Source organism: Sorex araneus, chromosome 1, assembly GCF_027595985.1.
Source record: "Sorex araneus isolate mSorAra2 chromosome 1, mSorAra2.pri, whole genome shotgun sequence".
Taxonomy (NCBI): Eukaryota; Metazoa; Chordata; class Mammalia; order Eulipotyphla; family Soricidae; genus Sorex; species Sorex araneus.
This window is the reverse complement of record NC_073302.1, coordinates 389516467-389544362: the sequence shown is the minus strand read 5'-3', so window position 1 is coordinate 389544362 and position 27896 is coordinate 389516467. Positions and strand designations below refer to the sequence as shown.

The 27896-nt window shown below is 37.3% G+C and overlaps 1 protein-coding gene across 4 annotated transcripts in view; it reads left to right on the top strand.

Annotated features, from left to right (window-relative positions):
• CDK14 (cyclin dependent kinase 14) overlaps positions 1-27896 on the top strand; it is a 685298-nt gene that overhangs the window by 431978 nt on the left and 225424 nt on the right. For all 4 annotated transcript variants that reach the window (XM_012935646.2, XM_055125412.1, XM_055125542.1 and 1 more), the window contains one exon: positions 21928-22021. In XM_012935646.2, the coding sequence (XP_012791100.1) occupies positions 21928-22021 (94 nt within the window). The remainder of the gene's footprint in view (positions 1-21927; positions 22022-27896) is intronic.

The following is a 27896-nucleotide window of genomic DNA, read 5'->3' as shown; positions in this document are numbered from 1 at the left end:
ACAACAAAAAAATGGAAAACAATTTGTATTATTATACACAATTAAATACTTCTCAGTAATAGGAAAAGATTGTCTTACTTTTTGCTACAACTAGATGAGATTGTCATGTGTCATACTAAGCAAATTTCACCGGTTGTCACACTGATGGTCCTACTTTTAGAACCTGTGAAGTTTGCAAGTCCTGAATCTTTTCTGCTGAGTGCCACAGCTTCATCCAAATCTTCTGAAAATGGGTTCTCTCTCATCCATTTGAGTTTCCTATTCATCTTATGTAACGATTTGTTTTCCCTTAAATTTTTCTTCTTTAATTGACACTTTGGTCATTTTGTGAAGAAAGGCAGGAATATATAAACCTTTTACTCATGTCATTTAACTCTTGTGGAAAATTTAATGCTTGTGTGAATTTAATGTAATTCAATATTAAGTTTTAGCTGTGGACTAATGCTCTTGCCCTTGATTTTGCTCTCAAACAAATTAAAATTGCATGTGATCTGAGTAGTAGTCAGCCAAAGAGGCTGGTGTAGGCAAAAGTCACAGTGATGCAGGCATCTTGGTATAGTGGTGAAAACTTCTGTCCTTGACCTTTAATTTTCATTTAAAGTGTTGACAATTTTATTATGAAAATTATTTTGAAAAAATAAAAGCCATATGCCTTTTTGTAAGATCAGTGATGGAATAGAATGGAAAGTGACGGTTTCTAGAGAGATAAAGAATTTTATATGAATTTAAAGAATTGACTATAGAAAGTAGTTTTTCAGATATGTGACTCCAACAAGAGTTTATTAACTAGAAAAAAGCAAAAGCAATTAATGAAACTCTTTCAATAAATTTACCAGTCGGTGCAAAGTTCTTAATTCTTTGTTGTTGTTGTTGTTGGTGGTGGTGGTTTTTGTTTTGTGGGGAATTTAAAGTTAGGGTGCACACTTGGTGATGCTCAGGGGTTACTCTGGGCTATGCACTCAGGAATTACTCCTGTTGGTGCTTGTGGGATCACATGGGATGGGATGCCTGGACCAAATCTGGGTAAGCCATGTACAAAGCAAACACCCTACCTGCTGTACTATCAGTCCCGCCCCAGAGTTCAGAATTGAATAGTGAAGGAGTACACTGTTAACATATGTGCACAGGAAAACTATGGTTGAATGGAGAGATGACTAGAGGCAAACTAAGAACTTGCATAAAAATAACTGTATGGCTTTTGATTAATGAAAGGATTTGAGTACAGATTTCATACTGTTACTGAATGACAGAAGTGGGTACTTCTATGCTGCTCTGACTTTGTAAATAACTCCCTTAGGACACTTTGTTATCTGGAGTGTATTGTAATTACAAATCACATTTTCTTATTTACTGGTGCTGTGTTGTATGACTATATGGCTTAAGTTTACAAACAGCAATCTTAATTTTAGACACTGTGCTTATAACTAGTATAAATATGAGATGAGGCATCTCTGGTAGTGCTCAGGGACCACTCCTAGAAGTGTTCAAGTGACCATATTTGGTGTCACGGATAGAACCGGGATCAGCTACATGAATGGCAAGCACCCTATCCTCTGTACTATCTCTATAGCCCAAATTAAGATCTTTTTGTCTATTTGTTTTGTTCTCACAAGTAGTGTCATTAAATTACTATTTTAAAAGGGATATGGGAGAAATAAGAAATAACAAAAGATTGAAAAAAAAGAAACCTTAGAAGCGATAGTGATATTACAGTGAATAGGACACTTACCTTGCTTGCAGCTAATCTGGCACCACCTGTGGTCCTTCTAGCCAGTCAGGAGTGATCCTTGTGAGCAGAGCTAGTAGTAAGAGTTGAGCACAGTAGGTGTGGCCCACAAACAAACAGACAAACCCAACTGTAAATAACCTGTCAGTGACCATAAACTGTCTGCTGTATCTCATTTAAAAATTTAAAAAAAGATAAAAATAAAATAAAGCTTAAGCATTGTCTGTGATATGCGATTAATAATTACAAGGGCAGAATTTGAGGAGCAGCACATTTCTTGGTACACTTGCATTTATTTTGGCTTTGGCATTTTTTAAAAAAATATTATTGAATCACCATGTGGAAAGTTACAAAGTTCTCAGGTTTATGTCTCAGTTATACAATATTCAAACACCCATCCCTTCACCAGTGCCCATATTCCACCACCAAAAACCTCAGTATACCCCCCGCCCCCGCCCCCCCACCCCAACTCTGTAACTGATGAATTTCACTTCATTTTCTCTTTACCTTGATTACGTTCCATATTTCAACACAAAACTCACTATTTTGTTGGAGTTTACCCCCAAGAAAGACAGCCCTACTACGAAGGAAGCGTTTGATAATTAGTTTTCCATTGCTGAGAATGAAGAGATATGTAGCCCCACTGATCCAAGTACATAACTCTTTTTTTCCTTCCTTTTTCCTTTTCCTTTTTTTTTCCCCCTCATCCCCCTTCCCGAGCCTCATAGTATGGTGGATGCCACGCCGTGTTTCTCCCTGACTATGGGAAACAACCTGGAAAGAGGGATATTTCCTCTTCTCGGCTGGCGTGGGGCTGTTGATTAGTTCACAGTCCAGCGAAGTGGCTGCTACTTTAATAACTTTCAATATTTCAACAAAAACTCACTGTTATTATTTGGAGATTCCCCCCCAAGTCAGACCTGTTAAAAAGGAACCGTTTCACATTGCTGACAATTATAGATGTTAAGTCGCACGGACGCGGACGCGGCAGCGTCCACGCGGTTTTGGATTTCTGTATAAAGTCCAGGGAAAATTCTGCCAAAATTGCATAGCCCAACTCACAGTCCCCGTGCATTGCTTTAAGAAGTCTCTGGAATCAAAGTCTTTAGGCGCAGAGGGTCCGTTTCACTCTCAGCAGCTCCGAATTTATCTAGTCCGGGGCGTGCCGGTTACACCCACTTCCCATGATTCCCTAGGAGCCCTAAGTGTAAAAATCATCTACCTCTGGGTTAGGAGTCTTAAAAGATGGCTCCTGCCACGTGGATGCTGCTGCCGCCACCATTTTCCGTGCAGGAAGACAGGATGGGGAGGGAAGATCCACCCCCGGGCAGTAAGGAGTTGTAGCCCAGTTCACAGTCCCAGTGCATTGCTATTAGAAGCTGCACTGGACGCCCGAATGTGTTAGGTCTCTGGAACCAAAGTCTTTAGGCGCAGAGGGTCCAGCTTTGGCATTTTATATTTGTCCATATTGTATGTAAGAGACAGTGTAGATTCCAGTAATGAGATATATACATAATTGTACTCTGTGTAGAAAGTCTTGTCAAGACTTTTTATTCTTAATTATTGATAGTTCAAATGATTCTTTTTTGCTTTTATCATGTTGCTTCTTAAAGCATATATCATGGCCTAATGAAACTTAAAGAAAATACTTTATTGTTTCATACAGCTACATAATTTTTTTATGTTTATCATATCAATCCTGATATGTTTATTTAGAAAATATTCCAGGGACCAGGCTGTAACTCATTGGTAGATTGCTTCACATGAATGATACCTAGTACAATCCTTGAAAAAATTATAAAAATTATATAGCAGGGAATATTCAAGCTATCTTAAAGCTATGAGCCTAGGAATGAATTTTTTAAACTTTGATACTTGGCAGTTCTGCAAAATCAATTCAATTTTATTTTATTGTTATTTTATGGTAATTATATGTTCCTCGCCTTCCCAAATCAGAAAGTGCTTTGTTGTGTTGTTCACACTAGCTGATTTGTGATTTCACAAAAAGAAAAGGCCTCTAGACCAGAGAGAGTGGGCGGGGGGGGGGGGGGGCGCGGGGAAAGCAATTGCTTTGTATGTGGCCAAGCCCAGTTCCATCCCTAGAACTGCAGAGGATCTTCTGAGTGAACACTGCTGGGGGTGATCTCTGAGCATGGAGCCACAAGGAAGGACTGAACAACGCTGGCTGTAGCCCCAAACTAAGTGATAATAACAAAACCTTCTAGCAGAAACAGTGGACAGCATAACAGCTGCGCTAAAGGCTCTTACACAGGACTTAACAATAAATAGGAAAGTCAGTAGTCAGTGAGATAGTACAGAGACAGAATTGGCTCAAACAGAAATCACTGTATCACTGTATCACTGTCATCCCATTGTTCATCGATTTGCTTGAGTGGGCACCAGTAACGTCTCCATTCATCCCAGCCCTGAAATTTTAGCAGCCTCTTCTTACTTGTCTTTCCCAACGATTGGAGGTTCTTTCAGGGTCAAGGGATTGAGACCTGTTATTTTTATTGTATTTGGCATTTAAAATACACTACGGGGAGCTTGCCTGGCTCTTCCAAGCAGGCAGGATACTCTCGGTAGGTTGCCGGGTTCTCCAAGAGGGAGAACTAGACAATAAGAGGTCGTGCAATCGCTTCCGGGAGCTTTGTTTTATTGTCTCTGGATCTTGGCCATTAATGGGATTACAGGATACTGGGACAGTTTCTGGATGTGGCTGCCAAGCTCCTGGAAAAAGGGAGATCTGGGTGGAGGAGGCTCAGTCCCAATCCAAGCAGGATTGGAGGTCTCAGCCCCGGGTCCTGCACATCTGGCTTCCTCTGCTGGTTCCTTCATCCGTGAGGCTCCTCCAGGCATGTGGAGAGGGGCCTTGAGCATGGCTGTGGCTGGGTTCCGGAGGTCCTCGGCCCTGGGGGCTCTGCTCAGGGCAGGGAGGGAAACTCAACCCACCCCCTCCGAGGGGCCCCAGTGAAGACAGCCAGGTCCGGGGGCAAGAGATTCTACGTCGCTCTCTTCTGGAAGCTTGGTTTCATAGTCTCTGGATGTTAGTTGTTGATGGGATTACAGGACGCTGACAGTTTCTGGGTGTGACCGACTCGCTACTGGAAAATGGGGGATCTGGGTGGAAGAGGCCCAGTCCCGATCTGAGCAGGCTTGGAGATCTCAGCCCTGGGTCCCGCACACCTGGTTCCTTTATGTGTGAGGCTCAGATGTGTGGAGAGGAGCCTTGAGCATGGCTTTGGTGGGGTTCTGTAGGTCTTGGGCTGCTGGGGCTCTGCTCGGGATGGGTAGGAAAACTCAATTTGCTCAAACAGAAAAGCAAATATGAAATTGTAAGATGTGCAATCATTGTAAGAGCCCTGTGCAATTACATCAAGAGGAACACTTTCTGTATTGTAGGATATTAGATGGATAACAAAGAGAGAAGCAGTTAGAAACAATATTTGAAGAAATAATAACCTGGAACTTACCTAATTTGCAAAAGGAAGTAAACTTCTAAGTAATAGAGACTCAAAGAGTCCCAAACACAAATTCAAATAGACAGATGCCGTGACAATTAATGTGTTGAAAGCTGAAGATAAGAACATAATACTATAAAAATCTGGAAAAAAAACCAAAATTACTAAGATAATGTGTTGACTTTTCTACAAAAACCTGTGGGAGAATGAACATGAGAGTTCTGAAGGAAAAGAATTTCAGCAGAGAATATTCTGAACTAGCATATTATTTAGTTAGGTTAAAAGAAAATATGAGGATTTTTATAGATAAAAATTAAATCAGTTCATCATCTCATACTTGCCTCAGCAGAAATATTAAAGGTTTTCTTATAACATGAAAAGCAATTTCACCTCAAAGTAGTAGTACACCAAAATGATGCAATTCAGAAGTGGGAGGGAGAAGAGTAGAGTTGTATACCACTAAAATGAATATAGAATATCAATCTTCCACATAGTTCACAAGTATAAATCTTTACAGGCAAACCTCAGGGCAGTGATGGTGTGTGTATATATATATATATATATATATATATATATATATATATCTCAGTGGTAGAGTGTCTACCTTGTGTATGTGAGGCCCTGGGCTCAGTCCCTGGCCTAAGAAAAAAAGAATAAAGTTGGCTGAAACTCTGTTGTCTAGTACTTGTTTAGAATATGTGAAATCTTGGGTTTGATACCAGGCATTGCAACATAAATAGATGTATAAAATTAACCTTCAAGATATAGTTACAACAAAGTTTGTGGAAATTCAAACAATACAAAATAATTATGTTGTTTTATGTAATCTCAAGACAAATTTACATCAAAGTTTATAAAAAATTAAATCAACACCAAAAATTATGTCTTTAGTTCATACAGAAAAAGAAAATTTGTGAAAAAGGAACGAAAGCATCTAAACAAATAAATGTCAATAAATGCTTTTATATTTCATTCATTCAATAATTTTCTCAGGTCTTGAAGATCTGAATTCACCAATTAAAAGGCATATAATGATAGAATGAACCAAAAGTCAAGATCCAGATTTTTACTGCCACAAGAAATATACCTTAGCTTTTATAATGAATGCAAGCTAAAACTAAAGGTCACAAAATTGTCCAATAGACAAACGATATGTTTTAAATAATTGATTCACCTATACTTGTATAGGATAGCCTAGATTTCAAGCTAAAATGAGCAGTAAGACACAGGAAAAAACATATAATAATTTAGGACTTAATGCATTAGAATGGTGTTATACATATTGATATACATGTAAAAAATAAAAGAACTCAAAAATATAGTAAGCAACTCTTAATAAAAAGAGTGACATCAATGATAAAACAGTAATGGAGGAATTTTAACAACCTACTAACATCAATGGAGAAATCAGTTAAACAAAGATTGATAAGAAAATAGCAGTCTTTAATCATCTAGAACAGATGGGCTTACTGCATGTTTATAGAGCATTATATCCCAGAGCAATAGAACTGTTCTGTGTGTTCATGGAACAATTTCAAGGCTAGTCTAGATAAAACAATCAAATTATGTATCAATAAACAAGATTATTAAAATCATACCATATTGTTGTCATCTTAGTACTACAAAATTAATATTTAACTAAGGAAAAAATTGGAATAAAATCTCAAAAATAAAGCAGAGGCTCCCAGTCTTGTGTACCACCCTTTTCAGAAAATAATACTCAGTTCTCCCATTAAAATCTACCCCTTTTAAGCTAATAATCAGGAAACTGCACACCAAGCTACTACCATCCTACTCTGGATGAGTCTAAAACCCCTCTTCTACTATGTTTTTTCAGTAATTATGGCATCGAAAAGGAAATTATAGCATGAACTAACAATAACTGAAGGCAAATGAAGATTAAAATACAAGTTATCAGAATCTATCAGATGCAGCAAAAACTTTCCTAAGAAAAAAGATGGTCTCAATACCAACCTTTATTTTTAAAAAGTAAGGAAAGTCAGAACTAATAGTATAACTTTACCACTATGAATAAGAAATAAAACCAAGAGCTAATGGAAGTAAATATTAAAAATCAAGGGGCTAGAGAGATAGTTCACTGAGGCTAGACACATGCTTGACATGCAAGAGGCCCAGGTTTGGTATCTGACACTGTATGGTCTCCTGACAGCCCCTGGAGTAGCCCGTGAGCACTGCTGGCTGTGCCCCTTCCACTCCATCCCCAAACAAAACAGAGCAGAAACAAATGAAATTTAAAATTCCTTAAATGCAAGAGATCAATGAAACTAAAAGCCAATTATTAAAAAAAAGATAAAATCAAACCTTTAGCTAACCTTATGAAAAAGAGGAAAAATTCTACTAAACAGAATCAGAAACAAAGAAGAAATTCAAATAAATTCCCTTAAAATGCAAAGGACTAGAAGAGGCTATTATGAATAACTATATGCCAACAAATTTAATTACCTAAATGAAGTAAATACAGCCTACTCAGACTGAAATAAGAAGGTAAAATGTGAATCAACACATCACTGTCACTGTCACTGTATCACTGTCATCTCATTGCTCATCGATTTTCTCGAGCGAGTGCCAATAACGTCTCCATTGTGAGACTTGTTACTGTTTTTGGCATATCGAATATGCCATGAGTAACTTGCCGGGCTCTCCTAGATGGGCGGAGGAACCTGGGTCGGCTGCATGCAAGGCAAACGCCCTACCTGCTATGCTATCACTCCAGCCCCCAACACATCACAAGTATGGAATATTGAAACAATAATAAAAAATAATCCAAACACACACATCCGCAAACAAATTTTTATAAGTGAGTTTTATAAGTGAGTTCATCAAATTGTTATAAAACATAAGGGGCTGGGGGGATACTCAGAGGACTGAAGTGCATGTTTTGCTTACAGGAGTTCCATGTTTAATCTTTGCCACCACATGGTCCTCCAGAACCACTCTGAGTATTTTCTAAGCACCATACCACAATGTCTTCAGGAGCACAACTAGCTTTGCCCGCACCACCACAGACCTTCCAAAAGAATATATGACTATTCTCAGTCTCCTCAAAAGATATCAAAGAAGAATAAATATTTTCTGATAGATCTTATGGGGTCTGCATTACCCTGATAACAGAATTAGACAAGGATATCACAATAAAGAAAGCTATAGACTAGTATCCCTAATGAACAGAGAGGCTGCAATTCTAGATAACATACTCCCAATGGTATTTAAACCAAATTTAACAGAGCATCAAAAGATCCTACATCATGACCAAGTAATGTTTGTTTCAGGCATACAATGATGGTTCAACATATGAAAAACCAGCAATCTGATACACTATGATAATGAAAGCAAAGAAGGCCATAGGGTAATATAAGTAAATGCTGAAAAATCATTTTACTCGATTCAGTACCCATTTATGTACAAGCACTCTCAATAAAAGGCAAATAGGAGGAACAATCTTAGCCTTAAAAAGTCCACATACAGGAGCAGAGAGATGGTACAATAGGCAGGGCTCTTGCCTAGAATACAGCTGACCCTAGTTTGATCCTCTGTACTACCTAGGGTTCCCTGAGAATTTCCAGGAGAGATGCATAAACACAGAGACAGGAGTAAGCCCGGAACACTGTTGGTGTGGCCAACAAATAAACAAAATTCTATATACTGTAAATTCACAGATAATTTCATACTCACTGGAGAAAACTGGAATGCTTTCTTTAAAATTAGGACTCAGGGACAGAGATAGTACAGCAGTTAGGTGCGTGCCTGCCACGCACCCAACCCAGATTCGCTCACCAGCACCACATGATTGTCTAAGCACTGCCAGTCAGCTGTAGCCCTTGCAACTTCTGAGCACTAGCTGGTGTGGCCTAAGGAGGACTCCCAGCACCTCCCAAGTGACCCTAGTATCTCCAGCACCACAGGATCTGAGCAACCATGCACCTTCAAGGGCCTTGCAGTGAATCACTATCCTGGTTGGCTGAGAATTGCCAGCGGGGTTCCTGAGCCTCCTAAAAATCATTTACTAGCCCCTATAGCACCCAAAATAAATAAAATCAGGAACAAGACAAGTCTGCCCATTATCACCACTTCTACTTAAGTTAGCATAACTTAAGTATTCATAGAATTTGACAACATGAAATCAAGGTATCCAGACAGGAAAAAAAGAATTGACATAATTACTTGCAGATGATTAATTAATATATATTTTTAAGAACACCAAAACTTAATTAAAGGGGCCATTAGAAAAATGAATATAGCTATATGCTGGTTACAAATCAGTATGCAAAAATTGTTTGCATTTTTATGTGCAAATAATGAGCAAGAAAAAATTTCAAAAGCATCTTATTTACAATTGCAGTTTTTTTAAAAAAGAATTAAGAAATTTAGTGAAAGAGATAAAGAACCTGTCTAATAGAAACTACGCTTTCAAATATTTTCCTGTCATATATCAGTCATCCAGCCATATGTCTTAGTAGTGCCCGTTTCAGTACTATTAATCAGAGCCCATCAAAGTCCAGTTATGTGGTTTGATGATGTGAACCAAATATATCAACTTAGCATACTGTAAATTGAAATTCAGAATCCTCTAGGGAAGTAGTAAAGATTTAAGTGGTAATTGCTCTTTGTTATATACTAGATATGGTTTCTAAAAAAAAAGTAGCTTGAGTGTCAAGTTCCTTACATCCTTATGATAATTACTCATGAACAGATTTCACAAGTGCCCACATTATTGAAAGAGTATTAATACATTTGCAGGGCAAAGTACTCCCTTGTCCTGCAGAAAACTGAAGGTGTGCAGGGCTTATTTTCTTCTCCTGCCTGGTCTGTAGTTCCACAGAGAAGTGTTTTCACTGATTGTTTTTTAAATCACTGATCAAATAGGTCTTTTCTTTTTCTTCATTATTCCACTCCTCTGCTATTCAATGCAGTGTTTTGAGTTTTCTTTTCTTCTTGTAGAAGTGCTCAGTAAATGCCTGTCCTATTTACAGTTTTATATTAATTGTGACTTTTTTCCTGGATGTGCTAAGTCTGAATAGTTCCCATTATTTCTGTAACCTGTGATTATTACTCTAGGACTCTATTTCTGGAGCCCTCTTTATCTGTGATTCTGTTTTGGATTTTTAAGCATTGACAACCATCCTTTTTTTTTCTGTCTACAATCACTGATAATACTAATTTTCTTAGTATGATTTTCTTAGTATAATTTTACTATGTTGTCTGTCTGAAACTCTCACTTTTGCAGAAACACTTTTAGGTTTTATCCTTGTCTGCATTGTGTTACCAGGTATAGCAATTTTACTCTATTTCTTCCTTTTTGATTCTGACCAGACCCACCTCTCAAAAGAAATGCTGTTATAAGAGTCCAAGGCAGTAGTGACAGAACATCTGCTTTGGGACCCTGAAGTGGGTGAGTTCTATCCACCCGTATGGAACCCAGGTGCCACCCGTATGCCAGAGTGTGATCCCAGGAGCTCTGCCGTTTGAAATCTAGGGATCACAACAAAATATGGCATTTGCAGCATACCACACACAGCCAGGTCTGTGAAAAGCAATGCAACTAAAGAATGACAACCCCCCCCACCCCGCAGCAGTCACCAAAACCAGATGTGGCGGCTGCATAATAAAGCATATGATCCCAGGCAAGCACTGCAGCCGGAATATGGGAGAGCATTCTAAGTGAAACATGCAACCCTAGAAAACACCGCATCTGAAAGTGTGTGAGGACTTCAACCGAGTTGGTGCCACTCCCAGTTATGGCAGAGTCCGTCATAGCAATAGAAAGGGAAGAGAGGTGAAGAACCTTTAAATGGAGCTGGGATTGTGGTTGAAGTGGTAGCACACAGTCTCCCGTGGGCCAAGCCCTGGGTTTGATCCCACACACCCCTGCCCACTGTCAGCCTGGAGACCTCTGGGCACCAGTGGGAGTGACTCAGCAAATGAACAAGTCAGGAAAGCTCCACAAAGGCTCTAGTCTCAGCTGGCAATAGCTGCTACTTTTGTGCCACATGTAGTTGTAGGGATTGGCTTCAACCAGTTCTTCACATGTCAGGCAAGCTCTCCACAACTGAACCACATCCGCAGCCTAAGCTGGAAAATTCTTAAAAATAAAAAATAACATGGGGGCCAGAGTGATAGTACAGCAGGTACGGTGCTTGCCTTAAACACAGTTGACCCGGGTTGGATCCCCAGCACCTTGTATGGTCCCCAAGCCTGCCAAAAGGGATTCCTGAGCTCAGATCCTAAAGTAAACCCTGAACAGCACTAAGTGTAGCTCAGAATCCTAAATAAGTCAATAAAGATTTAAAGGATGTGGTGGAGGCTTATTTTTCACATATTGAACATATATCTCCCTTTTTTGTCTTTTTTTTTTTTGCTTGCTCTTCAAGCCCATGTTCTTTCATGAGCATGCATTCTATCCTTCTCCCCACTTTACGTCTTTCTAAAACGAAAAAAGTCCATGGTCTATTTGGAGAAGGGTGTAGCCTAATAAAAGGATGTTTGACCCGGGGTTCAGCAGCACAATTACAGGTTCTAGTACTGAAATTAAGGCAGTGATACATATAGTGCAAGTTTTCACTACATGAACTCAAGTCCTGAGTTCAATCCCTGGCATGGGAAAGGAATAAAGAAAGAATTAGGAGAGAGGGAAGGAAGGAGGGTCAGTTTGTCTCAAGAGTTCCTAAAGCTCTTCTATTTCTGAATTTTATCTTTCTAGTAATAGTACTACTGATTAGAAATTTCCATGAGAATGCCAGAATTCCTTCGGAGGGACTCAAAAATGAAGTTAGAATATAGATATTTGGATGAAATCACTAAACACACTGATTTTCAGTGCTTAATTTTATATGATAACATTAGTTCTAAATCAAATACTTCCTATGTCGCTGTTCTTGTGTACACTCCTCTAACTAGCGTGTGGGATGATCTCATTCCTATATACAGATGTTTACTGAGCACTTATTTAGTACCAGACTCTGTGTCAGCTCCCAGGACTGTTGAGATGAGAAAGATCTGTCTGTGACTTCAGATTTCAAGGGAAAGAGTATAATAAACCATTATCCCAAGTATGTGGCTAACACAGATGGTAACTCAGAGGTGATGATGATAAATTTGTTTTTGGCAGATGATTGGGAGAGAGGTGGAAGGTCAGGGAAGGTGTCGCCAAGTGAGAATGGTTGTCAAAGTCATCTTTCACAGCTGACAAAGTTAGGATTGAAGGACACTTAGGTCATACCTTGGATAAAGTTATCCTTGGGCGTGAATCAGTAGAGATTTGTGAGTAGGAAAGAACAGGTTTTAGGCAGCAGGTGGAGAAGAATAAGAAAGGGGAAGGTGGCAATTGAAGGGTGGAATTATTGGGAATCAGATATGACAGTTTAAAAATATAGCATGAGAAGCAAGGTTTCTGAAGCAGGTAATGATAACGTGATTATATTTACCGAAATTTATAGAGGTAGCTGCATATTGCAGTGTGTAAACAGAAACTATCAGTGCAACTTGTGGTGCAAATAGACAGTTGCTACTTGGAGGAAAATGAGCTTCTTTTATTTTTAATTTAATTTATTTTTTTTTATTAATGAGTCACCGTGAGGGTGCAGTTAGAGTTTGGTGCCTGTGTTACAGTTATACAATATTCAAGTACCGATCCCTCCACCAGTGCCCATTCTCCTCCATCGATGGCCCCAGGGTCCCCCCTCCACGTGTTGTCTCCCCCCCCCTTCTTGAGCATATTCCTAAATCTGATTTTACGAGTGGGCTCTAGGGGAGCCCCAAACCACCTGCCAGCTCCTCCCACTTCAGAAGCAGCTTTAATCCTTTGTTTGATTTTTTGTTTGATATGCTTAATTGTAATTACACTTTCTTAGAGATGTAATTTTGTTTCTTAGTTTGAAAATGCACCTTAAACTTTCCTCTGCCATAACACAAGACAAAACATTCCTTTTGAACTATTTTCTGAGATGGGCTTTTGCCCACAGCCAAGGTTTGGGTTTTGTTTTGTTTTCATGCCTTGAGAGCTAAGGACTGCATAGAAGTATTTGACTAAGATATATTGTGCCTATCTGTGCCTAATGAAGCACTAACCGCAGTAAGTGATGAGTGACAGTTTAATCAATTCAGTTCCTTCAATAGTCACCAAGGGCATGTGGAATGTAATTTTTTAATCTTTCACTTCTCAAATACTGCAAATGCCAACATGAAAAGATCACGTCTATTATGTATAATAAATTTCCTTGCCATTTATAGCAAAACAATTTTTAAAAATTTTTTGATCTTTTAAAAGCTTACCTCCTAGGGAACAAAAGTCTTTGATCTATTTTACAAATATATTCATTCCATGGAAGAAAAGTGAAATGAATAAATGGTCACCTTAGTAGATTTGTACTGGCCTTAATTGCGTAATGGCCTATTTCAGTGAACCCTGGCTAAATTAAATTACCTATTAGGTTAATTAATGTGGAACCTTCTTTAGTTAGCATTGTGTCCCTGTGTACTATATTCAGAACGTGTTTTGATTTTAATCTAACTTGTTTCACTAGTTTTCTGTTCCTTTTTTGTCTTTTAACTGGTGGCTGAATATATATTCAGAGAATTAACCTGGGTTATAAAAATTATTCAAAACAGCATTACTTAAATTTCTTTTAATTCTAGTTGCTCAAGTTCTGTTCTGGAAACTATCAGCATTGGCTTCGCCTAGAAGCTTGTTAGAAATGCGAGATCTCAGGCCTCAGCCCAGACGCAGTCAATCAGAATTGCATTCTAACAAGATCTCCACGAGACTGGCATGCACAATGAAGGGTGAGGGGCACATCTTCAGCTGCCTTTTTTTTTTCACTTGGCAGATAGGTTTTGAGGGCATTTCTGGTGTCATCATTGTTAAAAGGGAAAGGCAGAAATAGCTAACTTGCAACAGGGAGTTTGGGTTCCGTTTGTCGGCTCTCCTATCAGAAGTAGCTTGACATTATCTTTATCTGGAGCCCTCCTTCCATATGTATAGCAGCACAGTGGTTCTAACTGGCTCTGAATAATTCCCTGAACCTTAGTAGAGGCCTCTGATAATTTCTATCAGACAAGCCTTTGCGAGAGAGCAAGCTCCTCTCAGAGAGAAAGTGTGAGCTGGGTGATGCCCTGCATGCACTCGGGCTGGGTCCTGTCAGGTCAACCTGGATGGATCCTGCAGTTCAGCGTTGCTCCTGACAGTGCAGCTGTCCTTCTGCTCAGAACTCTGCATCTTAAGGTGCCTCAAGTCTCTGCAAATAAATGAATGAAATTAGGATGGAGATTTAAGCGGCACCATCTGTAAAGAGTTTCACGTCTTCCTGCATTGTTACTGAGACTGAGCCAGACCGTTGGTGTAGGGATTGCACAAAGAATTAAGGAGGATTTTTGAATTTTTATTTACTTTTTTTAAATAAATTTTTATTTATTTTATTTTTTTAACAGTGTTATTTTATTTTTGTTTATCAAAAGTTGATAAATGTCAGATAAATGATACTAGTCATAGTTTGCACTTCTCTGTGTGGTTAGTAGTTTATTGGGTTCTTTAACAGCATGTAGCATTAATGTTTTTATGAGAAAATCGAATATACTCCACTTCAAATTTCATGCGTCAGATGCAGTTACTCTGGCCATGGGAGCTGATGGACCCAGCTTATCCCTATTTTAGTTGAGTCCTATTAATAATGTGCCCAGCACCCTAAAAATCTCAACAGAACTTTAAGAAGCAGTTACATTACAATTCATACTGACTGGTTGCCTCAGTGACCTAAGGCTTTCCACTGAGACCAGGAAGGGCTGCCATGTTGCCTTAATATTTTTGATTGATGGTGATTATATCTCTAAAACTAGAGACTCCATCCTTGTTCTAGGAAAGATCACAGTGACTAAAATATTCATAATCAAATAAATTACAGTTTTAAGAAGTAGCATGAGCATGGAGCTAAGGAAGGCTAACAAAATAAGAGACATTGCAGTCTTCACAAACTACAACTTTATAGTTACTGTGTCCTGTTTGATGGACAAAAAGCTCGTGTCCCTTATCTGGGATTTTCTTTATTCTCTGTTACACATTCTCCCCTCCCATTGCCCCAAATTTAATAGTTTAGATATGTTTTATCTTGAATTCCTTTGCCTTAGAGTACTTATTGATTTTTTTGTATGCCTTCATATTAAACTTAATCTTTACTTGGCTTCCTAAGTTATTTAAGGTTGAACCTTAACTGACATTTCACATTTTGAGCATATAGTTTTAGGTGCTTCTATTACTGCAAAAACCAAAAAAACAAAAAGACATTCATCAAAATGCACATAGGTTCTTTTTTACTTATATAAGAAAACAGAAAATGTCACATTTGTTCTTACAATGACTGATGTTATATCATAGTATCAAAGTTTTCTTCCTTCACTCTTTAAAAATTAATTTTTTGAACTCAGGAAATTGTACAAGGGTAAGGCAGTAATATCATATGTGGCCCTGGGTATGCCCTCAAAAAATCAAATAAAAATTAACTTTAAATTTTAGGATTTTTTTAATTTATAGAAAAGTTGCAAAGTTAATAGAGTAATAGTGTCAGGAAAAAATGCTTTATAATGTCCTCAGAAGTGTATGTTTGCTCAAAATAGTGTTCAAAAAGATAGAATTATAAATTCTTCTTGAAATCTATATTTAGTTGTGCTGAAGAAATGCTTACATATCTGTGCCATACATCCAATTTGGAAATTTTTTTAGTTCAAAGGAATTAAAGAATGTTTGAGCATACATGAATATGTTTTCTATGTGGCTTTTTAAATTAATTCTTAAGTGGGAATTTGGTCTGAAGAAATAATCAAGGATTTAAGGCACTTGCCTGCCATATTATCAACTCTGGATCTTCCATGGCACTGTATCTTGTTCTCTCAGTACCACAGGCTATAGATCCAAACCTGAAAATAACAAAAGCAAACAAACAAAATAAAATGAGTTCAAACATACTGTATCATGTGTGTTCATTTGCCCTTTCAGTATTAGTTTTAGTGTGCATTCTTATTAAAATATTTAGAAAAAGTGGCTGATATTATATAGTTACTCCGATTCTTCAAATAAGCAAAATACTAAAGAAGTTGTTTCCCAAGATATGATTTATAATACTGTAAATATAGAGCTTACATAGATGAATTCTTTCTTGATAAAGCAGTTAGTATAGTGGGTTTAATTCATCAAGTGAGAAAATGTACTGAGCTAATGGAGGGTAGCAAGAGGGGAAGGAAGGAAGGCGATACTTTTACATTAAGATGAAGGGCTTTTATTGCTGTTTGACATTAAGACTGCTCCAGTACTAAAATATTCTGCTGTGGTAATATGTTGGAATATTTTTTAATACCTAGTTTTCTTTGTTTTCTACATTTTCTAACAAAGCCTTTAAGTATAATTCTGTTGGTTTTGTTATACACTATCTGTTATCTTTCAAAACTGATGTTGCAGGAAATGCCCATTAGAAATGAATCCCAGTTCCTCAGGTAGATAAGCAAATAAGAAACTTTTTTAAAATGTTGTATTAGGGGCCAGAGAGATAGTTCAGTGAGTAAGGTGTTTATCTTGCACAAGCCAACCTGGATTCAGTCCCCAGCACCTCATATGGTTCACCAAAGAACAACTAAATGTGATCCCTGAAATTCTATTCAGAAAAGAAATTTGTGCTCCTGTGTTCAGGGTAGCACTGTTCACAATAGCCCAAATCTGAAAACAATTCAAATTACCAAGAACAGATTACTGGATAAACAAACTGTGGTACATATACACAATAGAATACATTTGGTATTTTAAGAAAAGATGAAATCATAAAGTTTGCTGAAATATGGCTGGATATAGAGAATGCCATCTGAGTGAAGTTAGTCAGAGGGAGGGGGAAAGATGCAGATTGATCTCTCACATATAAAGGAAACAAAACCACATGGTACAGGAGTAACAAATTCCCAAGGACAATAGAAACTGGGAACTGATCTTAAGCTTCCCACAAAGTGGGCATGGGGACAGATGGGTGGGCTGGGTCAGTGGTGGGGAGAAGGGGACACTGGTGGAGAGTGTGGATCTATAGTGTTTTATGCTTGAAACCCTGCCATTAACTGTTTGAAAACCATGATACCTAGGACAAATTTTAATGATAGAATGTTGGCTGTGGTTATCCCTAACAAAAAAAAAAAGTGATTTCTGAGCACAAAGCCAGGAATAAGTATTGGACATCTCCGGCTCTTGTCCAAAAATAAACCGAGAAATAGAGAAACAATGTACTATCATATTCTAACAGAGTAGAATGTTCAGTGCAGCTTTATCTTTAATAGGTTTTAAGCATCATATTATGGTGTATCATATTGCATAGGGTAAACTACTGCTATAATAATGGTGAAGTAATTTCTTTGAGAAGAAATGGCAGTACAAGTTATTTCATCAGCCAGCTCAGCTAGGCACTCTGGAGGAGGCTGTGACTTCTGGACTTCTGCTAAGGATTTTTACACCCGTGTGTTGTAACTTGTGATGGATGAAAAGACTGAAATAAGGCCCAAAAAGATGGGGAACAGAAGATAAATGCTGAATGTAACAAAGCAAAAGAGCAAAGTGCAGGTAACTATTTAAGATTCAAGATCTTTATATAAACTTAGGTGAAGAGACAAAATATTTGAAGGTCAGTGAAGATGGTAGGGGTAGGGGGAGGCCTTGGCAGAAAAAATTGGAAAATCACCAAATTGAAATTTTAGACCCAACTAGATATCTAAAGCCTTCTGGTTATTGTAGGCAGCAAAATATTGGGTTCAGTTTCTGAATCCATTTTGCCAATCCATATCTCTTAATTGCATTTAGACCATTGACATTGAGGGAGATTATTGTCATGGGGTTTTGTGCCATCTTTCTGTAGGGGTTTGTTGTGCTTGTAGGATTTTTCTTGTCTTACAGTAGCCCCTTCAGTCCTTCTTTTTCAAATTTGGTTTTGAGCCTATGAAGTTCCTGAGCTGTTGTTTATCCATGAAATATTGTATCATTCCTTCAAGTTTGAGTGAAAGTTTAGCCGGATAAAGTATTCTTTTTTTTTTTTTTTTTTTTTTTTGCTTTTTGGGTCACACCTGGCTCTGCACAGGGGTTACTCCTGGCTCTGCACTCAGGAATTTTCCTTGGCAGTGCTCAGGGAACCATATGGGATGCTGGGAATCGAACCCGGGTCAGTTGCTGCAAGGCAAACGCCCTACCCACTGTGCTATCGCTCCAGCCCCGGATAAAGTATTCTTGATGAGACGTTCAGTTCATTGAGTTTTTTCACTATATCCCACCATTGTCTTCCGGTTTGGAGGGTTTCCTCTGATAAGTCTGCTGTAAATCTAAGGGGTGCTCCTTTGTATGGAAAGCCCTCTATTTAGAAATATACCATTACATTGTAGTATACTAATAAGACAGTCTCAATACCTATGTTGTTTGTCAACTCAAATGAAAATAACTTGTGTTAAACCCATCTGTCTAGAACACCGATTTGTTAAATCCATCTGCTTAGAATACTGATTTTAAATTAGTTCTTCGCTACTTAGGGGAAATTATTTTTGTGTGATATGAAGTATAACTTATCTTCAGTGATTTTTTAATCTGCATATCTTGCATTTTTCATTTGGATAGGAAATATGTGGAATTATAGAAGTAAGAGTTCTGCAAGTGAATTCTTTAACTCAAAGCATTACTAATATGTAACTGTGTTAACAACCGTGGTTGTTAGAGAGAGGGACTTCTCTCTAGACTCTGAAATAAACTGAAGGTTCATGGGTTTGCTCACCTAAATTGAGTGAGTTCAGTCATAGAAGAAATGCCCCAACAGTGCTTGCAGTTTAATTAGGATACTTTCAGTAAGTGTAAAGCCGTGCAAAGTAGTTATGTGGGAGTGGAGGGTGGAGGTAGGAATTGTTCTGGAGTAGAAGGAATTTGAAAAAATATAAATTATCTAGACCCCTGGAAGGTGGGAGAAAGGTGAATACAAAATATGTCTTTTGCAGGAATTTGGGCATTATTTTTTTGGTGCAGGGGAAAGAGAGATTTGGGTTCTGGGGCTATATCTGGCTATACTCAGGGATTACTACTTGAGCTCAAGGGTCATTCTTGTTACTCAGGGACTATCTGTGGTGTCAGGGATCATGACAGGATTGACTGCATGCAAGGCAAGACCCTTAGCCCTTTTTACTATTTCTCTAGCCCCCAAGCGGCCATAATTGCTAGTTCTTGCCATGAGTGTGTTAGTCTTTTCCATTTCACTTCCGAGTGACATGTTCACCAGTCTTCACTAACAGTATCATTGGCTTTCTGTTCATAGTCTGGATTGGTTGTTCCTACTGTAAAGTCAGCTTGCTGTGTTCTGGATGGGAAGATCTCTTGATGTGCTGGATTGCTAGATAGCAGTTATGAGAACACAGGCTAAACTAAGGAAGTTTATCATAGCGGATATTGCCTGTGATGAGTAAAGGCTTAATCTATAAGCCTATAAAAGGGAGTTAATCTTCTGATTTGTTTGGGGTGGTTTTGTGGATTAGATGGGATTTAAATTATAGAGGTTCGTTTGGTTTTCTGTATCAAGTACAGGTAGAGGAAGGATCGAGTTCTAGATAGTAGGTCATTGGACCAAATTACATCAGTTTATGTTTGGGCATAAGTAGATGAGTTTAGGTCATTTGAGCAAAAAACCCAATGTCTGGGTTCCAAGCTAGACTGATTAAAATAGAATCACTAGGGTCCAAGTACAGATTATTGCAATTTCTCAGATAATGATTTCACGTGTGTGTATGTAGTATATATGATTTTTTAATGAACTAGTGTATATTAATAATATTCCACAATGTTAAGGTTAGGCTGTGAAAGGTTAGACATTGTAGGCTAGTGGTTTAAAAAATGAGAGCTCTTACAGAAGAATTCCAAATGGTTTATGTCTGTCCTCTTTCTGCTTGAAGTTGTTGAAGCTCATTTTCCTCCCAGTTTCCAGATGATTTTGATCCAAGAGAAGTTCAAAAAATCCTAGACATCTAGAGACTACAGTGCATCAAGAGTCTATGAGAGGAGCAATAGCACAGCGGGTAGGGCATTTGCCTTGCACTGCGGCCGACCCGGGTTCGATTCCCAGCATCCCATACAGTCCCCTGAGCATCGCCAGGGGTAATTCCTGAGTGCAGAACCAGGAATGACCCCTGTGCATCGCCAGGTGTGACCCAAAAAGAAAAAAAAAAAAAGAGTCTATGAGAAAGGATTGGAAAATATATTAAACAAGACCGTGGAGATGTTCCCTATTAGGCTTAGGAATCACTTGATTCTATATTGCACTTTATTATGCAAGACAGAGGCACCAAAATTTACAGTCTTAGTGACTTATACTATGTTCTGAATCCATTATAGTGAGCTCTCATGGGAGTAGAGACAGAGAAGGGAAGGAAAATTATGAGATGTAGATATATGTGTGGTACTGCCCTTAGTAATGATTAAGCATATTATTTATTTATGTCTCCTTTAGAGGTAGTTGTCCTAATTTTATTTTTTCCTTTTATAAGGATTATTTTAATTTATGTTTATTAAAACTACATATAATTTTGATTTACAAAATTATTCATAATATAGTGGCTTCAAGCATACATTTTTCAAATACCAATCCTACCACCAGTGTTACTTTCTCTTCACCAATGCCCCAGTTTCCCTCCCACCACCCAATTCTCCTCCTTATTAGACACATAACAAATAAAATTCCATATTGCTTGCTCCAAGAAAACGTAAAGGAATGGCACATGTAATGATCTGAAAATAAATCAATAAAAGTCCATTTGTGAGGATTGGTTTTCATAGAATTTTGTCCTATGTAAATAAGTTAAAATAATTTCATAGAGCAGAATGCCTGCTTTCACATTATAAGTAACTTTTCAACTCTGGTATTTAAAATATATTGCACTAACTTGTATTTTGTAGTTGGGTCTAGTTATGGTAATAATCGTGTATTTCCTATTGTTTTTTGCTTATATATTTTGGAGTCTGCATGAAATGAGTAAATCTATAAAATGGGTAAATCTGCAATTATAAAATTTAGTAAAAGAATATAAATAAAATTTATAAGGAGAATATGAATAAAATTTAAAGGGGAAATATGAATATGCTATAAAGGTATAATGTGTTTTATCCAAAACAAGGGAATGTTCATTTAATATTAGAAGATATTATATTATAGATTCTGTTTAAGTGCCTATGAGAGATTGCTAATGCAGATGAGAGATTGCTATAAAATCTCTATTGATGAATAAAAGGACTGATAAGACATAAAGACGTAGAACATTCAGTATAAATGCTATGTTAATTCATTGTTGAAAATATGTAAAATCCCTTAGCAACCTAGGAATAAACATACTATGTTTACTATGTCTTCACCTAGTAGGAGGCAAACATACACACCATGAGTGAGTGCCACACTCAGAGGCGCGTGCTGAGAAGTGTCCTTTAGAGAAGCTCCTTTGAAGCTTCTTGTACACTCGTTTCAGGCCTATGGATTCCCTAAGTTATTGCCTGTTCCTAAAGCTTTATATTGTTCCTTCAAATGTGAGTGATAGTCTAGCTGACTAGAGTATTGTAGCTAAGGTGTGCATTTCTTTGAGGTTTTCTACAATATCCCACTCTTCTTGCTCATTTAGTTGTCCTAATTTTAAATTTCGTTTCCTAAGCAGAATATATTGACATTTTTGTAATGGACCTTCTTATCTCTTTAGGGGAGTTGGCTGCATCTTTGTTGAAATGATTCAAGGAGTGGCTGCTTTTCCAGGAATGAAAGATATTCAGGATCAACTTGAACGAATATTTCTGGTAAGTTCTTTACAGAATGCTTCGGAGGAAAAAAAAAATAAGTGGTTTCTAATTATCTTTGTGACAAATTCTATAGTGGTTAGTGGAAAATGATTTTAAACAAATATATTGGTTGTCACATTTAATTTTCACACTTTTAGGATCTCTGCAAAAGCCAGACATTAGTTACGAATTGTGTTTTGGAACTACTGTATATGCATAATATGCCACAATGGTATGAAAGGGTGGTATATGAAAGGAGAATAGGAGAACGGGTTAAAAATAAAGGCACTACAAGCTGTAGAGATAGTACAATGGGTAAGATGTTTGCCTTGCAGGCAGCTGACTGGGTTCAGTTCCTGGAACTCCATACCCCCTGAGCCTGCCAGGAGTAAGTTCGAAACACAATGGGCATTGCCCCCAAACAAAAACAGTAACAACAATAACAAAATAAAGGTTCTAAATAATATGGAGATTTTTTTAAAAAAGTAAAAGTAGGAATTCCTTATGATCCATCAATTCCACTTTTTGACATCTGTCCCCAAATACAAAAACCTTAATTTGAAAAGATATATGTATACTAGTTCATTGAAGGGTTTACTATAATAGCCAAGGTATGGAAACAACACAAGTGTCTAACAAGGGACAAATAAATCAAGAAATTATGATGCGTTTAAAGGAGGGAATGGTCAGCAGCTGTAAGAAAAATATGGAATTATGCCATTTGCTGCAAGGTGGATAAAATTGGAGGGTGCCATGTTAAGTGAGAAAAAGTCAGAGCGAGGACAGTTCCTAGATGATCTCACTCATCTATGGAATAGAGAGACAAAAGAAGAGAATAGAAAGTACTAAACAATGACAAAGTCTTGGCATTGAAATAAAAAACAATTACTAAATAGTGGGGGTAGGAGGAAAGAAAGCCAGACCAGTGGTGTGGAGGGACAGTGGTGGATGGTTTGTGGCACTTGCATGGTGGCTGGGTGTAGTAACTTTCTATATTGATACTGCAGTCTTTCACAATATTGTAAAGTATAGTACATAAAAATCATTAATACAATAATTTTATTACTTAATAATTTTACTATACTTAATAAAGATTATTAAGTATAGTAAATAAAAATAAAATTTTAATAAATGAAGGCTCTGACAGAAAGATACTAAATAATTTATGTAGATACGCCTCTTTCCACTTTAAGTTGTTGGAGCTCAATTTCCTCCTACACTTCCACCCATATACACTTGTGCTTTGATTAGTAAGTTCTTCCCATAAAGCAAAGAAAGAAAAGGACCAGGGAGAGAGTGCTTTTAAAAATAGAAAAAGCCAGCAAACAGTACCTCCATACAGGTCTTTAATTTCAGTCTCCCCCAAGAGAAGTCATCTTGCTGTTTGGTAGAATGTGTGGAGAAAGATACTTTCCCTCCCATCTTCCTTACAAAACCATGCCTCCAGTTTGATCGTGAAAAACCCATCACACACACACATTCAAATTGATGGACATTGCGCAATATCTCAGTAGTAGTCCTCCTCCAAACCATTGGGTTTTCATAAACAAAAAGAGTCTGAGAATCATCATGATCAAGAGACTGCAAGAGGGACATGACATCTTAATGTAAAGCAGCCTTCTGGATGAGATCCTGGGATAGAAAAAGAAATTTAGGGAAAACTAGTAAGATCGTAGTCAAGTGCAGTTTAGCTAATATCAGCATACCAGTAAGTTCTGCTTAGTTGGGATGAATGCAGTACCCTTTACGTTTTAACAACAAGGGAAACTAATGAATGGTGTGCATTACATTCAAATCTTATAAATGAATAAATTAACAGAATGTGTTCTGGAGTCAGACCATCTGAGTTTATTATCTACACTGTCCCCACCTAGGGCAGGAGACTTAGTTTTCTGAGCCTGAGATTTTCCCATAGGTGAAATAAAAGAAATCATAACTATTTCACCAGTTGTTTTAAGAAATAATTGAAGGGCCAGAGGGAAAGTACAGGTGTAAGACAATCATCTTGCATGTAGCTAGCTCAGGTTTGAACCCAGGCACCACGTATGGTCTCCTGAACATTGATAGGAATGACGACTGAGCAGAGCCAGGAGTAAACCTTGCACACTGCTAAATGTGGCCCAGTACAGTAACTACCCCCAAAATAATGGAAAGAGATTGAAGCCGGGTCAGCTGCATGCAAGGCAAGTGCTGTACCTACCATACTGTCACTCCAGAGCTCGATATCTTCATTCTTAATGACTCTTTCATTGTATGAGTAGAATATGATTTTCTTAACCAACCTTATATTGATATCTTGTTTGCAGTTTTAACTTTGGGGGGATTGGGTTGTGGACCACATTTATCTGTGCTCAAGGCTAACTCCTGGCTCTGCACTCAGGCATCACTCTTAGTGGGCTCGGGGAACCATGGGACACCAGGGATCAAACCAACAAGCACCTTACCCTCCATACTTTCTCTCTAGCCCTGTGGTTGTTAACTTTTATATACTACTACCAGAAGTGTCCTTTGCATATTTTTCATTATGAAACCCTGTTGTAAACCAGAGTACCTAAAATATTTTTTTAAGAATAGTTATTAGAATTGCAAGTTCTAATTCAATAAAATTTAACTCTGGTAAACCCATTCTTATACACTCATCTTTACTTATACTTTTCTCTATTCCCACACACATCCCTTAATTATTTCATTGAGATTGTACTGGTTCAAACGGCTGAAAAACATATTTTGCGGGCAGGAGCCCATTTGATCCTGACACTGCATGATATGCTAGGTACCACCAGGAATGACCCAAAACTAACAGAATATAAAAGAGAACGAAAGAGATTGATCCTATTCTACACAGATTATGTTATTAAAAATTATATTACTTATAAGTGGTATATAATATTGATCTTTCCCATCTAAAAGAGTCCTTTATGCATTTTTGTCCTTAGCATAAATATGTCATTTGTACATATGTTCCTTTTTTATACTATCTTTTTGGCTACTCAATTATTTGAAACATTTCTTCACAAATAATTTCCTGAAAAGATTATCTTTAAAGGATAATGAATATTTTAATATGTAATTCTATTGGGAAGTATACCAGGAGAGGGAATTTTATAGTTTGCATCCTGTAGATTTTTATGCTTAGACATCTCTTCAAATATTTAGTTTTTTAAATTTAATATAATAATAATAACACTTGAAAATTATTTTCTAAATTTTAGATCCCACTTGGCTATTCACTCTGATAGCTGTTAAGTAATACTTATGAAACCTCACGTTTACTAATTCTTGTTTGGTAACATTCTCAATTTACTATATTTAAACTCAGAAAATTTCAAAAGGTATCATATGCAAAGTAATATCTTCATGAATAATTACCGGTATAGACTAAAAGGCATTGGAAATGTTTGGAAAAGTGAACTGTGTATATAGGAGCAGAGTCAAAAACTATGAGTTTAATCAAAGTATAGTTTATTGATATGCCTTAATCAGAGCTTCATGTTCGTTTTTGTGGGGTTTTCTTTTCCAATTTTGAGCCACGACTGTTGGTGCTTGTGGCTATTCTCAGCTCCATCAAAAGTGCTTCAGAGTCACTTTTGACTGTACTTGGGGACTGTGTGGTGCTGGTGGTTGAACCCAGGCCTCCTGCATTCCAAACATTTGATCAGCCTTTTGATTTATCTCTTCAACTCTAATCAAAGTTTTGTCTTACATATTTTTTTAAATGTAAATAATTTATGGTAGGTTCTTCTTTGATGGATTACTTTCTGCACAGAGAATTTTCTATTACTTCTTAATTTTATGCCAGTAGTTTCCTAATTTTATGGGCATGCTGAGACCTTTGAGCTTTTAAGTACGCTTTTAATAAATCACAAAAATAAATCATCATGTATTTCTCATGGGAATTTTGATATACTAAAGTACTGTTTGCTCTTATTAGAGCACAGAGACCCTTAAAGGCTTAATAGCATCATGACTGATGGTAATAACTCATTTACTGTAGCTGTTTTACATTCCTAATGCTTTTTATAAGTAAAATGTCCTTTGATAATTAGGAGATAAAGATCACCATCGATATAAAATTGCTGCTTTAGAATTAAATAACATTATGTTTTACCCTAAAGAATTGGACATGACCAAAAGAGAATAAAAACAGAGACCTACAGACTTTTTTTTAACAGTAAATGCTATCATCTTAAGCATTTTACTTTCTCCACTGAATTGTTTAAATTTGCAAATGCTAGCCATATGTCACAATAAAGAGACAAACTCATAGGAAATTGTGTGATCTTTGGAAAAAAAATTTACTTGCCCAGTACGGTTTTGTCACTGGGAGAAATGCATTTCCTTAGTGACCTTTAATGCATAGTCTGAGGAGGGATGACTATTAAAATGTAGTGAAACCTGCTTACACAAACTTCGCATATAAAACTGTCAGAAATCCTTTTCTGAAGTGGCTATTGTCTAGGTACTGTGCCTCTAGTAAAGCATTGTCAAGTATATAATCAACTTTGAGAGGTCATAAAACAGGAGATTATTTGGTTTCTTTTGTGTTTTAATACAGGGATAAAATCCATTCATTTGCCTGTGAACAGTACATAGAAAGGTGGCTAATAAATTTGAAGCACAAAATTAATAGCTTGTTACAAGATAGATAATAGCATTAATTCCCATGCACCAGTCTTCATTAAAAACATGAAAACAAAGATAAGTCAGTAAGAAATAATTTATATTTTTCTTTGAAAGGTTGCCTTTTTTTCCCTTTTCCCTCTTGTGGTAGAAAGGAACAGTTCACATTTTTAACAAGTCCAGTGAATTCATTTCCATACCATAATAACTGCACTGAAATATATATACATACAGATATATATGTATACATATAGCTGGCTATGCTACAATCTGGAATTTCACCAATAAATCATTTTCCTTGCAATTGTGATGTTCACATGCAAGAAGGAATCGAAGATGATGGGATTTTGACAAATTGTATTCACACAACAGTTTGAATTGCCTGGCGAAGGGCATCTACTTCTTTAAGTAGCAATTCTGCTCTTAGGAGGAGAGAGTGATTTATTTCAATTCTTTGGTATTACTCATTTTTAAATGTGGCAAGATAGATTCTGTTCACCTCCATTAGTTGCAAAAAAAAGCAGTAGATGCATTTACCCAGGTAAATATATGATTAAAGTGACAAAATCAGAATGTTTTTTAAAATGCTGTATTCTAATCCTATTGTTTTGAGCTAGAAAAGAAATCTTGGTGGGACCGTGGGAATAGGCATCCCTCTCACTGCAGAACAGCTGAACAAATGGCAGAGAGTGCTTGCACAGCTGTCCAAGACCTTTGGCAGATGCCTCTGGGTTTGTGGGGCCCACATACAGTCATGAGATAGGGGCTGACTGCATTCCATCTGGGAAACTGTCTTGTTCTTTAGAATATTGATTACCCTGAGGCTCTCACCTTTCCCTGTCACCTGGATCTTCTGGTTCTACCAGTTGTTGGTTTATCCATCAAACATCATTTGATTGATAGTTATTCAGATAACTCTTTTCTTTGTTTAGATGTCACTCGGTGTTTGAAAGTGTATGTTTGGGGAGATGTGAATAAAACCACTTGCAAATTTGAAAGCTAATGGCTTGAGTCAGTTCTGTCCTTAAATTTACCACTATGTTTTGCAGATTGTCTCTAGAGGCATAGTCTACAGGTTCAGTTCTAGTCTTTCTTTCCTCATCCTGATTCTGTGTCCAGGATCTTGGCTGGAGCATTTCACACAGGCTTCATGATTGGCTGAGGCAGGCCAAAAGAAAATTAGAGCAAGCGACACCTCCTTCTTTGGTGGGTATTATCATGCAATCAGATGTAGCAGTCACATTATTAAATATGGAATATTTCATCACCTATT